This window comes from Penicillium alfredii (genome assembly GCF_028826965.1).
Source record: "Penicillium alfredii strain IBT 34128 chromosome Unknown utg000002l_segment0_segment0, whole genome shotgun sequence".
In the NCBI taxonomy this organism is placed as follows: Eukaryota; Fungi; Ascomycota; class Eurotiomycetes; order Eurotiales; family Aspergillaceae; genus Penicillium; species Penicillium alfredii.
This window is the reverse complement of record NW_026622699.1, coordinates 1,018,034-1,033,644: the sequence shown is the minus strand read 5'-3', so window position 1 is coordinate 1,033,644 and position 15,611 is coordinate 1,018,034. Positions and strand designations below refer to the sequence as shown.

At 45.8% G+C, this 15,611-nt stretch overlaps 6 protein-coding genes across 6 annotated transcripts; 5 read left to right on the top strand and 1 right to left on the bottom strand.

Moving 5' to 3' along the window:
- Window positions 1-3,871: 3,871 nt before the first annotated feature.
- NUU61_001547 (ankyrin repeat domain-containing protein) lies at window positions 3,872-4,759 on the bottom strand (the record flags this gene model as incomplete). The annotated part of the gene is made up of 1 exon (XM_056652129.1): window positions 3,872-4,759. One exon carries the CDS (start codon window positions 4,757-4,759, stop codon window positions 3,872-3,874), a length of 888 nt encoding a protein of 295 aa, XP_056515396.1.
- Window positions 4,760-6,202: 1,443 nt separating this feature from the next.
- On the top strand, window positions 6,203-6,785 carry NUU61_001546 (uncharacterized protein; the record flags this gene model as incomplete). The annotated part of the gene is made up of 2 exons (XM_056652128.1): window positions 6,203-6,257; window positions 6,619-6,785. The coding sequence occupies 2 exons, from the start codon at window positions 6,203-6,205 to the stop codon at window positions 6,783-6,785; spliced, it is 222 nt and encodes a 73-aa protein (XP_056515395.1).
- Window positions 6,786-6,830: 45 nt separating this feature from the next.
- Window positions 6,831-7,352, top strand: NUU61_001545 (uncharacterized protein; the record flags this gene model as incomplete). The annotated part of the gene is made up of 1 exon (XM_056652127.1): window positions 6,831-7,352. The coding sequence occupies one exon, from the start codon at window positions 6,831-6,833 to the stop codon at window positions 7,350-7,352; it is 522 nt and encodes a 173-aa protein (XP_056515394.1).
- A 241-nt stretch (window positions 7,353-7,593) lies between these two features.
- Window positions 7,594-8,385, top strand: NUU61_001544 (uncharacterized protein; the record flags this gene model as incomplete). The annotated part of the gene is made up of 2 exons (XM_056652126.1): window positions 7,594-8,019; window positions 8,044-8,385. 2 exons carry the CDS (start codon window positions 7,594-7,596, stop codon window positions 8,383-8,385), a joined length of 768 nt encoding a protein of 255 aa, XP_056515393.1.
- A 4,787-nt stretch (window positions 8,386-13,172) lies between these two features.
- NUU61_001543 (uncharacterized protein) lies at window positions 13,173-14,719 on the top strand (the record flags this gene model as incomplete). Its single annotated transcript, XM_056652125.1, has 3 exons — window positions 13,173-13,654; window positions 13,742-14,017; window positions 14,113-14,719. The coding sequence occupies 3 exons, from the start codon at window positions 13,173-13,175 to the stop codon at window positions 14,717-14,719; spliced, it is 1,365 nt and encodes a 454-aa protein (XP_056515392.1).
- A 22-nt stretch (window positions 14,720-14,741) lies between these two features.
- On the top strand, window positions 14,742-14,987 carry NUU61_001542 (uncharacterized protein; the record flags this gene model as incomplete). Its single annotated transcript, XM_056652124.1, has 1 exon — window positions 14,742-14,987. One exon carries the CDS (start codon window positions 14,742-14,744, stop codon window positions 14,985-14,987), a length of 246 nt encoding a protein of 81 aa, XP_056515391.1.
- Window positions 14,988-15,611: the final 624 nt, after the last annotated feature.

The following is a 15,611-nucleotide window of genomic DNA, read 5'->3' as shown; positions in this document are numbered from 1 at the left end:
CCCACCAAGCAATCGATTGGTGCAGATATCTTCTTCACCGTGAGGGCGCAGAAAAAGACTTTATGGAACGTTATCTGCATACACCTGTCTAGTGTATATCATTTTGGGACTTGTTCTGTGGTGGCATCTCCCAGCAAAAGCGATATTGCTTCTTCGTCATCGAGGTTCTTCTAAAGCGGGCCCATTTTCCCAATTGGATTTCAATGCAAAAATGATTTTCCAAAAAAATTCTGTATATGAGCCATTAATATATAAGCCTCTCCTTTCCCTAATCATTCCACATCACGAACCCTTCTGCCTTTCGGTATATATTTCCAATCATTGAAGAATTGGTGAGAAAGTGCGTTGGAAGACCGACGAAAAGAACTAATAAACAGGGCTGTCGATGTTGCCTTTGGGATGCCTGCTCAGATCATTATATGCCAGCATTACTGGCACAATGTCTCTACTACACAGACGCGGTGTCCATTTTGCGACAAGCGCCCGCATAGCCCTACTGTCACCTTACCAACTTCACCAACCAAATAGGTCTCCTTTTGAGTCTTTATGCCATGCAACCTCCAATCTTTCTTCTATATAGCCTTAAGATTGCTGAGGGCTCATGTCAGGGCCACTGAAATTTAAAAATTCGCGCCAGATGAAGGATAAATCTCATTCAAATTTACATACACCTCCTTGGTTCAACGGATTTTTCCGGAATGCTTGCCTAGTTCAGCTTGTGTGTCCATATAGCGAACCCATTTATTGATCATGATTCGCTCATTTCCTATTGGATTCATTCTTCCGTACCTAAAAGGCTAACAAGCCAAAGTGCAATAGAGTCGAAAACGTAGAAAACAACCTGATCTGCTAAATAGCGTACTTGAAGTTCCCTGGAGACTCCAGGCTAGTAGAATACTTTTCAGTAAAACATATCTTTAATTCGGCGGCAACCTGACATGGAAAAGTAATTCCAGCAAGAAAGATTCCTTTGGTACCTGATACATTTTTCCAAAATTCCAACACGTGATTGTAGGGCTTCCATGCTATTTGGGTATAGGACAAGGATTCAGGCAAGTTGATGTTTTTCACTGCTCAGTCGTCTCCGGAAATCGCAGTAATCTCGGGACGTCATCAACTCCATCGGCTATTGCAGAGAAATATCCAAGTCACTTGTAAAAAAAGGGGCCTCAAAGAAAAGGAATTGCGGGATTCTTCCCGCATACTCCCAATCTAAGATAGCCCTGATCTTTAATGTGGGCGAGTGCAAAATGACATTAGGCTGAGACAAATCATTGGGGCAGAAGACATACGTCTGGCTATCAGCAGTATGCTGAAACCAGACTTCATTTTTAGTACATTCAACCACGCGGCTAAGAGGAACTACTATTCCGGAGTGTCCGCCAGTTTTGTTTGATTTGATCTCGCGAAGGGCATCTAGGTGTTGGGCGAGTTCGCGCCGCACAACTCCCTTCTAATCGTCCTCGAGCTCAGACATAGAAGAGCCCTCGATGTATTCAGTGACCACGAAATAAGCGCCGTCGAGTTCGAATGCGCCATACACAATTGGAACTGGGTTATTGCTGACGCGACAGATGAACCGTAGGCTCTCAGCTTCATTCTCGAGCCTTTCTCTATTGAGTCGTGGGATGTGGGTTGCTCCCTTTCTGCGTGGTTATGTATTCGCTGGGCCGTAAAGTTCGTTTGCTGAAACAGTCGCCTCTGCGATAGTAGGCACTCTCAGCAATTGCCACACTCCAGTCGTCACCGATGGGGTGAATGCATCCTGAGACAATGATTGATTCGGTTGGTTGAGGTCAGACATCTCATGGATTCTGGAAGGTCGTGCGATTGGGGTAATTAAGAAAGTCCAGCGTGCAAGACCAGCGTGGGATTGGTGCCCAAAGAGAATGGACTTTAAATTGGTCAAAAGAACAGCCAAAAGAAGGACAATGTCAAGGGTTGCCACATCGTGGGAAACAAGTGAAGCAGATGTTTTGGGCTTCTTTTTCTTTCCGATGTACTGACTTAATGCCATTAGTTTGGGGATTACAGAGCGTGGATGTGTTACTCGGTTCATTATTGAGGATCTATATCGCCGTTTTTGTTATCGAACGAAGATGGCATTTTTCAGCATGATGATGCCCCAACCCACACTGCATATATTGTGCGCGAGGCTCTCGAAGAGATGCGAATCGAGGTTATGGATTGGCCGTCTCATTCGCCAGATCTCAATCCAATTGAAAACCTCTGGGCATTGTTAAAGCCAATATTATAAGGTTCGCCCTGATTTAATGTATATGCGGAATCACGACGAAACCAAGGCTATTTTGATAGAAACAGCACAAGAGGCATAGCAGCAGTTGGAATTAAAGCATTTGGAGCATCTCTCAGAGGGTATGCCACATCGTGATGAAGCTATACAGGGTTGGTATACACCTTATTAGGCAAATTAATTATTTTTTTTGACAGGCAGAGTATTGTATAATATAGGGGGTGTGGGGCGGGTGTCAAAAGATATGAACTAAAAATGCTGTGGGTCCGACTTGAGGGACGGCTACGAGTTACCAAAAATACCAACCAAAAGGGGTGTGTGTTGGGCAACTCCAGGGTAGGCGAAGTGGGGTTTGTGCTCATACTGGCTTAGTACCTCTCCTACATTCGTCCACGAAGTTTCTACTCATAGTGGTTTTTGTGTATTACAGTACAAGAATTTGATAGCCCTTGCAGTCTCATTCGAACTTTGCCATAAAAGAATGTTGATGGGGCGCGAGATCCAGGTCGGCCGTTCTTCCAGCGAGGTTCTTCATTCGTGTCGTTGAGAATCACCGCAACCTTAATCAATACTCTTGTTTAATTCGGTTCCTCTCAGGTAGGAAGAAAGACTGTCTCCTTGCGCTACCCGTTGTAGTAGTGGTACCAGCGATTTTATCTTGCACGCTTACTCTAACCAAAACAAAGTTTCGGGAAAGCGCGTCTGCTACCAAGTACCCCAGAGGATAGTTCTTCATGAAGAATGTTAATTACAGCCATACGTCATTATTAAATGAACAAGGCAACGACCCATATTAAGTCAAGGGGTGGAATAAATCCCAGTGACACAAAAGGAAACTGTTAGATAGACATCCGAATAAGGCTATTTTAAGAAAAAGCTGGGACATAAAGTCGCGATTCGTTTGACACAAGCATTACGTGACAAGGTACTGGAGCTTCGCTGATAATCCTGAGAGTTGATTGCGGAAACCAAAAACATTGAATACTTATTTGATGACAGGTTGTCTAATATTTGTGCTTCCAAAAATGGTACTTGATACATAATTCCCTAATACCATCATGCGCAAATAGAGGGAAATCGAGCTGTGCATACTGGTGGGTTTCTCTTTGACAGCATCAGTCATACGCGGTGATAGTAGCCTCGGGTTCTGCCGTATGTCTTGTAGGCAAGCACAACTGGCTACTAGAAGGGCGAACTATTGCAAGAAAATGATAAACAATGGTTTTCCCTTAATATTTGGGTAAAATATTCCATCTTTAAGGGTCTCAGCTCGCTGCCGATAGCATAGTTCCTCTTCTTCTCTCATCCGCTTTTTGAATTTGTCTAATCGAGCACATCCCAGCTCCTGCGACTTGTTCTATCCTCGAGTTTCTCACATAGTTTATTTTGCCTGTAGTCTCAGTATTAACTCGGGGACAATGAATTGGTGAGTTACTTCACGAATCGGTGGAATTCCTTGCTTCTGAATACCCTCGATATCTGACAAGACCCTGCCCTCTACGTGGACCTAACCAGGTATCAAGTTCGGCGTGGTTTAAAAGGGATACTGGGAAAGAAAGCTAATGTCTTCGACCTCGACTGTGGGTGTTCATTGATCAAACTAAGTTTCTATCATTCTCAACTTGATATACTTCCCAACAAATCTTCCATATGATCTTGATGGTACTGAGATATCAATTGCAAGGGAGTCTCTTTTTGGGAATTTTCAACCGTGAGATCAGCTCCACTGAGGACTAGTAGTCGTATAATATCACGATTATTCTGTCGAGCCGCCCGGTGGAGAGGTGTGTTGCCATCCTTGTCGGCCTGAGACTCGGCGCCATTTCTCAGCAGCAACCGCACTATGTCCATATTCCCGTTGCTTACGCCAAGATGTAAGGCATTTTCTCCGGAGATGTTTGCTTCCTTGATTCCTGAACCTGGCCTAACCAACTGCGCAACAACTGAGATATGGTCTTCCCGGACTGCGAGAAGAAGGGCAGACCATCCATCTTTATCGGCTAGGAAGGGGTTTGTCCCTTTCTTCAGAAGAAACTTGACCATAGGGTCATTGCCGTCTTCCGCTGCAAAATGGAGAGCAGTTCGGCCGTGATGATTCCGGATATTGACACAAGTGCCCTTATCGACAAGGGATTTAACTATGTCCATTTCTCCCCAGCAAACAGCTGACATAAGGGCAGTTATCCCAGTATCATCTTGGGCACCAAGAAAGGGAGGGTACTTTGAGATAAGCCATTCGGCGATATTCTGGTTCCCTTGGGCTACTGCGACGTGAAGAAGTGAAAGATCTTTATGTCGGACAGAAAGATCAATAAAGGGCTGGCGCGTTAGGGACAGGGACAGGCCATCTTTCCCATCAAGCAAGGCTTTCATGAGCTTGTATCCTTCAAGCTTGGACCGGAGCAGGTCATGATTACTCTTGCTTGTACGACTAAGCGCCATGAGACTTTGTTGGTTCAAATTTGTCGCAATGAGGAGGCGCATCTCATTTGGTAAACGATCCATAGTAGCCCGGGGAAGTGAAAGGCACAGGGCAGGCTAAATTGGGGTGAAAGAGTTCAGCCTTCGGGTCATTGGCCGAAAAGAGGACCGAAGTTTATATTCTGCGCACACTTGATATCACATGACCAACAATAGAATTTTTGTACAGGGGACGTTGTGGGGCCCTAGAAGTGGGATGGATTGCTATATGTGCGTTTACTATACTCTTGCTGACCATGCTGACTACGAAGAGCGAAGACTGCTTGAGTTAAACGCAAGACAATAACATAATAGGCTAGGCCACGCCATCATTAATGTTGTGCGTTTGAAATGGACCAGACTAATTTAGTGGTGTGATCAAAGAGATTAATACTGTAGTGCCTACGACGCCTTTGGTGGAACGAGCTTCAAGAAATGCAGTAATCAGTACCCCGTTATCTAAGCTCTGGGCTCTGGCGATATATTACCTAGGTTTCGTGGGATGGCTGCTTTACGAATATTAATTGATGCCCCGAAGTCGGACCACACGCCTACTACCATTAGGTATATACAGATGTGGTTTCTGAAGCAAATAATGTTCTTGAAGTGTTTGTTCAAGTCTCGTTTTATGGTTGTTGTCTACCTACTGATGGCTTGTATACTAATGTTTGGAAGTCTACCCATCGAAATAGCTTTTTACCAGTAGCACAAACCGCATTAATCGTTTATTGATGATAGCTATTGTAAGAGTAAAACACTTAGGTTACTTGATCCGAGGAGTTGAAGTAGACACTAACCACGAGATACCGAATTCTATACGTAGTTCGAGATTCTCAAAGTTGACTACGTTTTATCGAATAAGCGTCCACTATGGTCGGACTCAATACGGGTAGCAATTTCAAATTTATTATTAGCAATTTTGGCTATTGTATTTAGATGACACAGAGGGGATATATTTGGCTTGATCGATATTATGCTGAATTGTACTAGCTAAGAGTCCGAACATTGATACAAGCATGCAAGGCGGGCGTCGTCATCAATACAAGAAGAGGCCATCTTCGTAGACGTGGGAGGCGGCACCTAAGTAGGAGAAAAGATATTCCCTATCCGATGATAACAACTTGCATCACATGGGGCCCTGTTGCTGATATCGGGTCAACCATTCTTTAATACTTTTCTTACCAACCAATATCTGCCCTTCTGCCGATTCTCCTGTGCATTTAATAGGTTAAACAACGTTGCACCTGTGGCTAAACATGCTGGATCTTCCACGACAATCACAACTATCCTGGCACCAAGAACGACTTCGCGAAGAGCTTCAGGAACGCCGACTTGCACAAATTAGGCCAAACTAAGCGAGACTTCTGATGTTCTCTTCTCAGTCATACGGGCCCAGCGCGATGGTTTTGTGTTTCGGCCATTAGTTCTTCTCTCTGGCCTCGATGTCGCTCCCGTTTATTTATACATGCTGGCACAGTACACTTCGCGATGGTGCTTTTTCAAAACGACTGCATTGATCTGCAATTCGCCTCACTGAAGCTCCGTATGTGAAGTGGTCAACTCAAGCAAGGATCGGACAGTCGCTGAAGTGGCTCGCCGTCACAAAATCGCTCAAAAGACATTGCAGCGAGTAAGCCGCTTTCTCCGACGAGTCTGGCCCATTTTCCTTAGCCCGCGATATACGTCCTGCGGAGTGAAGAAAATATTTCTTGTGGCACAATTGCTGGCCTTGAACCCGAGCCCACGACGATCTATTACTGCTAATTCGCCCTATCTACTTATTGATTTTGATTTTTTTTTTTCAATTCGTCTCACTTTTTTTTTCACCTTTTGATACCTATATGACCTTTTTTGTTTTTTTCTATCAGTCTATTTCTCATCCCACCTTTGTTATACACCGCTAGTTCTAGCGGCTGTTCTGGAGCAAAGCCTCAGTCGTGATGAATTCACATTTTACGATGGCAGCCAAGTCATTGCAGACGTGGCGCCTAGGGGACTTGAAGCATTTCAGAAATTGGATGACAAACAGAAGACCTATCTTCGCGAACGTGTCATCGGCAAGATCGAGTAGGAAAGCTCTACCTGTCGGAAGACTGCCATTGTTGCCGGGCACGCTATGCTCTGGGCTATGGATGACGCAAATGGTGAATGGATCTGCACACCAGCTGATCTAAAAGCCTACACACATATTCTGTATTTGAATATTCCACCCGAAATCATTGGGGAATATCGGATGAATGATCAGAGAAAAACCCGCCCGGTCGTATCCATCGCCCACCTGGAAACATGGCAACACACCGAGAAGACTCAACTACGTCGTCTTTGCCGATCCCACGATATAATTTTCAGCACGATTTCTCCTTCCCAGGATGTATTGGGCGACATCATCCATCTTCTTCTAGACTTCCATCGTCATACGGAAGGCCGGAATACCAAATTGGCCGAGCAGCAGATGGACAAGATTATAACTGCTGGCTCTGAGGCGCCAGAGACCGTGTTGGTCTTTGACGCCTACAAAACATTAGCATCGCAAGACAGTGGTGAATTGTTCTGGAAACAGGTGCCCCCACCGTCTGTTGGGAAAGGCGAAAGTTCCCCATTGAAAAAGTTGTTCAGCAGTCCTTTGCAATATTCATAAACTGCTTTTCGCCAAGCCACCATTTTTTACGAAGAAGCAATCCATGACGCCAAGGCATATGAGATATGTTGCGAAAAGGTAGCATCCATGATCGAAATGCATCCCGAGTTATTGCATGCATCTCTTGCGTTTAATAACAGGTTAGATACATGTTCGCGCCCTTGTGCTTACCTATGGGCTACGTGGGGTCTGGGAAAAGGTCAAAGTGCTTAGCGGGGGACGGCTGTCAGTTGGCCTTATTATGACTCCATATCTGAAAGCCACATTAGGAATAGGTCTGCGCGACCGTTGCAACTGTTATGTTTGGGCATTTAGGGATAGTCCATTGGATCTGGGTATGCTGAAGGCTGCAAACGAAGCTGTTGTCGTCACGGGCGAAGAGTCAACAAGAATTATCAGCATGGAGGACGCTCTGGCAAAAAGTATCGGAACAGACGGGGTCCGGCCATGTCAGGTTGTTCTTCCCTCCCATGTAACCCCTCGCCTTGACGTATCTCGGCTACTTTTGATCTACTTGGCTGATCGGTTCTTGTTCGATTCCATTTTTGTCCGACGTAAAAACCTTCATGTTGCCCATACCACCGACCACTATGCAGCCAAATTGCTAATGATGCCAATGCGTGACGCGACTATTTCTGGCCCCGCACTACGAGATGCTCATCGCCGAGTTGGATGGTATCTTGCAACATAGTTATGCCCTTATATTCTGGGGGTTGAGACATGCCCAATTGATCATGTCCAAAGTCATCAGACGGATAGTTACCGGATCTCTCATGAAAAGGAAATTTTGATCCTACCCCTGATGCGTAGTGGTGAACCGATGGCTCTTCGCGTTAATGATGCCATGCCCCTTGCCATGCTGCTTCACGCGACAAATCCAAGTGATATTCAACCCAAGCACATTTTCAATTGCAATACGATTTTGCTCGTGGATTCGGTGGTGAGCAGTGGCAAACTAATACTGCATTTTGTGCGCCATATTCGACATATCTATGCCATTATTCGCATCGTTGTAATTACAGGTGTAATCTAAGAAAGATCTGTTTCTACGAGCAGGATTTCTCAGGAGCTCTGCCGCTTTCGACATCTGTCTTTTATCGAATAACCAATTCACTAGGAGAGGAAACACGGATACTAGCAATAGGTCAAGAATTACTAACTTAACCGAGCTTGAAGGGTCCTGATGTGTTGGCGAATACATTTTTTGCACGGCAGGTAGCTGCTGCAGTGAAAAGACCACGATTATATCTGTTCACTAGAGAAGACGGACGCGTTGAAATGACACCTCAGGTATGTAGTTTTTAAACACATAGCATGCCCTTGTATCAGAGGAAATCATAGCATCGCCAAGTGAAAACATTTCTGAGTATTTCTGTTTCTTCGGATTTGGAAGGAAGTCGTGGCATGAAACCTACGAGCTAAACTAGACAAAATATGGTTGAATGTATGGCTTATTTAAGTGGCTCACATCCTGCGACACGATCAATGACAATGCACTTTAAACCGTGCAAGCTTTGACATGACAACGGGTTTTCTGAGCTCGAATAGAAATACTGAAGTATAGCACCGGCTCTGGATCGGTCATACACTTTATGAGTCTCCTGTCTCCATAGCATTCAATATAAGGAATAAGTAAAAATAAAGTATTAACCGAATTTGTAGCACCGTGCGCAAGAGACACACACCAATTGGGATAACCAAGTGTCGACATCAGGCGATTGCGATTTCTTCGCCCCACTACCCGCCCGGCATTCCGATTCGTAGCGGCACAGTCACCCCTCACAGAGCTCAAGCCGCCTTCCAGCTGCTTACGTTGTCAGCTAATCATTAGACGCCTTCTTCAGGTGGCACAGTCACTCTCCAGTAGTGAGAAATTTCATGGAAATCATGGTCATTGACCATCACATAGCTTGCGATCGCTGCTTGTGTGATTTATGTGCATGAATACGGGGTCCATATTTGTCACCGCTATTGTAAGCCAATGAAGCACTATGCCCTAGGACTTCTTACAATGCTGGTCCTAATAAGAGGCGCAAATCTGGACATGAGTTACCTCGTGATCTTGGGTGGGTTGCTCTTAGCAGTGCGCTTCTCACTCTTCATAATGCCTTACCTCTCCCATGTATTGTGAGCATTGCCCAGGTTGAGTCGAGGGTGAGGATAGTCCTGCGGTCTGGCTCCTGGATTAGGTATACTTCCGGACAGGCGGAGAGGGGCTTTGTCGTGGTCTTCATGTTTTAGTTCATAAGCTGTTGCTTCTCAATCCACTGATCATGCCGCACCTGCGCGAATATATGGTCGAGCCTTTCGTGGGCTGCACTCGTACGCGCTCACGATCTCCCCACCGAGCCCGACCTCAACAGTGGCATGGGTCTCCTTTGTTCGGTCTTCGGGACATACTTCATTTACAAAGTCAAATCAGTTTGCTTAAAGAGATTGCTTGATTTACGCCATATCGGGTCCAACAGGTTCTCCTTTTATCTATAATTGGGATCTACGGCAGATGGCGCAGCTACAGTGCAGCTGGCGTAGTTACGACGCAGCTCGCGGCGCTACCAGAGTTCGAAGTGCCACAGCAAGCCTGCGATAATGGGACGAGCGAATTTTTATTTAATAGGAAGAGGCTCCTGAGTGAGATTTCCCCAGTAACATGCCAGAACAACCATGGCTGGGAATTGGTGGACGATTGAAGAGACAATTATTGCCCTCCATCTTGCTATGAGAGGGTACCGGGACTATCAAATCGCAAGTATCTTGACCCGTCATCAAGCGATGATACGAGGGATTTTCCTGGGGTCTTACCTGCAAGTCTCCGTACAACCACCAGAATGCACACGTACACCTGCAGCAGTTTGTGGGAGGTTAAAACTCGTTCAGGATCAAAGACCTACTCTCCGAGGCGCCCAACGTGGTGGCTGGAACCCAGAAGGCATTCAACAGTATATTTCTGAATTCCAGTACGATGAACGAATTGTTGATACCGTGCTACGTTCTATCGTCTCTGGGAATCATTGGTAATGTCTAACTAAATATGCTACCTAGCTTAGTAGGCTAACAAAAGCTAGATCAATAATTCATATTCTCGATCATAGTCTGGAGTATGGCCCACGACGCGATGGGAGAAGACAATGAAGATCTTTTATCGGTGAGTTGGTTCCGACTTGAGTCTTGGTTAAAGACGATTGTGTCCTAACGAGTACAAACTAGGGTGGGGTATATACTTGAAGAATCGTGTATGTACAAGCCAACTGGTATAGGATTTGATCGATATATAGGTCTTCTCAAATATCTAGTATTTCCTTCCTGTCTTGGACATTCTTGTTCACTAAAAATTCAAGGGGAATAGAACAGATATGATAAAATATTGGATTTGCAGAACTCTTTTTTGAAGCTCTTTCTATATTAGCACTATAATAATAGTTCTGTTGCACATAAGGCGGTTAATATATCTCTATCATTAATATCAAAAAGAACCAAATCTTTGTTGTTGAGATAGACAATCATATTTACTAATTTGGGGTGATCAGCTCGCTTGTGGATTACGTTATACGAATCAGCGATGTCAACCCCTCTGGAAGCGCCTCTGGTTTTCAACCCACATCGTCCAACCCAGTCAGCCAACCCAACTAGCCCACAGCAAGTGCTTCAGAAAGATTCATTTGAGAGTGTGGTCATTTGATTCTTTACGGTCCTCGGAATCGATGAACAGAAAAAGCTCTTGTGTGACACTGGAAAGAAAATTAGACTGGGATTCCTCTAAGTTCTTCGGCTCCGGTCCCCTTTCCTCATTTAATCTGATGGGAACTTTCCATCCTCATGGCATCCCGTTCAGGTTATACCGATGCTTTCAGGTTCTCACATATCTGCTGTATTTATCATCAGGAGAGGCCGTCAAGCTTCCTAAGGAACCCCCTAATGATTCCGAAGTCTTCCAGATGATCATGACTGTCTCAATCTCTCTTGACACCAGCACTGCGGACATTGAAAATTATACTTATTATGCCAACGTCTGACGGCATTCTCCCACATTTCAGCTTTGAGACCCATTTCCAAATGTCTGTGTTTGTGGTCGTTCCAGTACTGTATTCGTCGTGTGCGATACCTTAGGCAGTCGCAGCAAATGCCAATGTTTGTTTCAAGTTGACCGGAATCATCACGAGGTGCTATTCGTCTGAGGAGGGAAAATATATCAACGCAAGTTGATGGTGGAAGAAACCTGTGCTTGGCTCCTGATGGAATTCGAATTCGGAGAAGCAATGAAACTTGTAACAGGTGCTTACAAGTCAAGGCAAGGCACATTCGGTCCAGGGGTTCACATTTGTCGAAGATATCAAGGATTAGTTCGTGAGGTAAGCCAACTAGGTCGCAAGTGGTTTGTGGTTCTGATATGAGAACCTGGGGCGGATTAGACAGGGAAGAAATCTCAAATATTTGAATGGTCCAAAAGTGCTCACGTTGGATGGCCGCCTAAAATGGCGTCGACAAGAATGCCGGGTTTTAGGTAATGCTGACACCAAGCGTTGTGGCAAATCGGCAAGATTCTTTGAAGCCCAGGGTTTTTGGTTTGATGTACGAAGACAAAAGTCTTACAGAAAATGTCAACTGCCACAAATTTTCAATCCAAGGGGAGTCAACAATGCGTTCCCGACTGCGTTGCTGGGGCAACCCTTTAGCGAACTCCTATAGGAAAGTGCAAGCCTACTACTATTGTAACCGTGCCATCAGTAAAGGGAACATTGAATCCGTGGTGTCTGGCCAGCCAATAGAAATGCTGCCAGCGAACCGACCGATCCATGTGGGTTAATCTACTGGATACTCCTGGTCCGTCTTGGATTTCGTCCTTCTTTCGTGGTACGCGGCGCCGATGGTCGATCATTTCAAACCCGTACTGGAGGCTAAAGCGCCACAAATCGTAAAGCTCACGGCGAAGCATTTGCTGCCGATATGAAATATTCATAGGTACAGCGGTGTTATATTGGTCGCACACGCCTATATCGATAGTGATCTTATGCTCGGGGTCAGGAACAAGAAGGTTCTGCATTACGCATCGATCAACCTCCAGGTAATGAATATCTTTAAAAAAATGTTTTGTGGGTGGGAATGGGGTAGTCAATATTTTTCAACTGCTCCCAAATATCGGTGCGCTGCTGAGGATCTTGAATCTTTCGAAACAGGACGCCTTCTTGCATTTTGTGGTCCAAGAATTTCAGATCTTGCTCAGAGACCTTCGGCGCACGGGACATCAGCATGCGGACTGTAACCGCATCTACTTGAGGCAAAAGGCCGCTTCCTCCCATCAGATCGAGGAATATTTGTCGAATGGGTTGCAAATAACATCGGCTGGATGAGTGTTCCAAGTCAGTTTTAGCGGATGCACAAGATTGTGGGAGAGATGTGAAGCACGAGTCACTCCTCATCGCACCACATTGCCTTCAACTTATGTAACGCGCCGATTCACATATCTGCTCAAACGCCCTCTTATCGGGGGAAGCGCGTCGAAGGCCTGGGAAAACCTTGGATGTTTGAGAAATGCTCGCAAGTATCCTCTTTTCTTTGCTCCTGGAACACTTTCGAGTGCTGACCACCATTGGTTTTCCGCAATTTTGTTCCGGGGCCCACTGAGGAATCCTTGATAATATCGAATCTTTTGATAGATTAAGCCGTCTGGGGGCGGCGAGCATCGCGATGAAATGACAGACGGAAAATACTTAAGTGATTCTGGACCGGATATTGGAAATGGAGGATAAGATGACCCAACATTTTGACATTTTGCGGAAGACCCAGGAGTCTCAGCGACATCAAGTCGAATCTTAAGGACAGATGCTGAAGGCACAGACTAAACAGGTGGAGCATTTACTACCAACGTTACTTAGCGAGCAAGCTCGAGGCAAGATGTGGATTGGTGGTTACTTTCCGCCTGCTCGGTATCTCTTGAAGGGCCAAGTACCAGCCAAGTCCACCGAGATGTCAGACGATCATTCTACTTTCTATGGACAACAATCAGCGTTGGCTCGGGATGTCAGCTTTGATGACTCGTCGAAGAGTGACAACGACGGAGAGCTTTCGATCCCCGTAGAAAATACGACAGCGGCGCACAAACTTTTGATATGGACTTCCATTAAGGCACTGCTTCATCCTCACTATTACGACGAGAACTACGTCATGAGATTGAAGGAAGAACGTGGTTTGATCAGTGTCGACGGACAATGCGAGAACACATCCAGTGCTGATGACACACAACTACAGTCGTCGCCATTGACCCACGATGGCGTCAGCGTCAGCTTTGACGAGTCTCGAATTAAGTGAGAATCAAGAGTCCAGAGTAGCCTGTTGCCGCAAGACTCGGATGCCGGAATCGACATGTTTGGCTGCCTGAATCTGGATGGCAGGACAGCGCGGCGGTACCATCAGAACTATTTGGATAGCATGCACAAACTTCCTTTCCTCGATCAAATCACTCTGGATAAGAAGGTAGACATGTTCATCCGACACTTCTGCCATTTGGATACCTCGCCAGTGGAGCGACATAGAACACCCTGCCGCGACAACCCTCGTCGTGCAAAGCAGAAGCGTTCCATCGAGGAGACAGGGGACCCGCAGATACTGCCTCGGGCACTTCTACACCTCCCGTTGGACGGAACATCGACAATGTCATCGTCTTACTGGTCCTTGCACTTGGCTCGATCTGCAAAACGAAATCACCACTTCCTGGCCCAGTCATGGATCATAAAATTGACTATGGCCAACAACGCATCCCTAGTCGCCTTCCAAGTCTCCAATCTGTATCTTTCAATGGGCCCTACGCACCTAATAGCGTCATCTCACCAGCCAATTTGGATTCAGCCATGCTTATAAACCAGTCAGTTTGCCCTCGTCCTCCTCCAACCATGAGTCAATATTACCCATCTTCGACTCTTGAAATTGGGACTCTGAAGCCGTTTTTTAAACCGTCGTCCATTCCCACCCGCAATGAGTATGTACATGTGAAGGATCTTCAAGTCATCCCCGGACTCGCTTTGTATGGATTTGCCGCAGGAATTCTGGGTCATCTCCAGGGCGGTATCGATTTGGAACATGTTCAGGAGGCCTTGCTCGCAGGTCTTTACGCCGGTCAACTAGTGCATCCCTTCCAAAGCCATGGCTGGATCTGTCAAGCTGCAAGGGCGTGCCAGGTACTTGTCCGTCAGAGGCGTTACGAGAGATTGGAGGAAGGGCCAACACTGGATCTTTACAGGTTCGCCTACTGGACATGCCTGCAGCTGGAGAGTGATCTTCTTGCGGAACTGGATTTTCCTGCAAACGGTATTTCTCGGTTCGAAGGGAGTATAGGTCTTCCAAAGGGCACGATTCAATATGGTACTTCCTGATGATCTCTCTTCACCAAATACCATGATGATGTGCTTCTATTCGGCACAGATTCACCTGCGAAAGCTTCTTAACCGCGTCTACATGGACCTGTACAATGCCCAGAAGCAGGGCCAAATGCGGTGGTTATCCGTAGGATCGAAAATCGAAGCGGAGGGCCCGGCACGATCCACTGAGGTGTGCACGGAGAGCATCGCAAAGAAACAAACCATCGATACTGGGAAATACCGTGTTGAACGAGGAAACCCCAAGCCATCATTGAAAATTTGAAAACACCGATCAGGCCATTATGAGAGCGGTCAGATTTATGGATGGCACGTTTAAACATCCCAAATAAACATGAATGGGCAAAAGCGGGCAACGCGGGCAAAACTGGTGGAAAAGGTGACTTGCTCGGAGGCGGTGAGGAATGGGGAACGTCGAACAAATTCCTTGCCAAGAAAAGAATTTGTCAATTGGATAAGCCTATAGTGCCTATGATTTCCAGCGCCCACACGCTGAATTGAACGGGATGGCAGAGTTGGTGCTTAGAGTCGCTCGCCCTACAGAAGTCACCAGATGCCGAATTAGAACCTTCTCACTGGAAAATTGGAAAATTTGGCTCCAAAATCTTTTTATGGGTGAAAGAAGCGATGACCCGTGAAAATCGATACTGGGAAGTAGATGTGATGCCAATCCTTGGCACGGCGCATCGATACTCCTTTGTGCCTGATAAAATAAAATAAAATAAAATAAAATAAAAACCGCAGTTCGCAGCCTAGGAAACTTGAGAAGATGACTTTGGATAGCTAGGCGTACTTTATAAGAATGTCTCCAACATGGCAGTCCACCCGGACTCTCATTACGAACTCCATCTAACCAAAGGCAGATCCAATTGAAATGGTCGATTGGTCT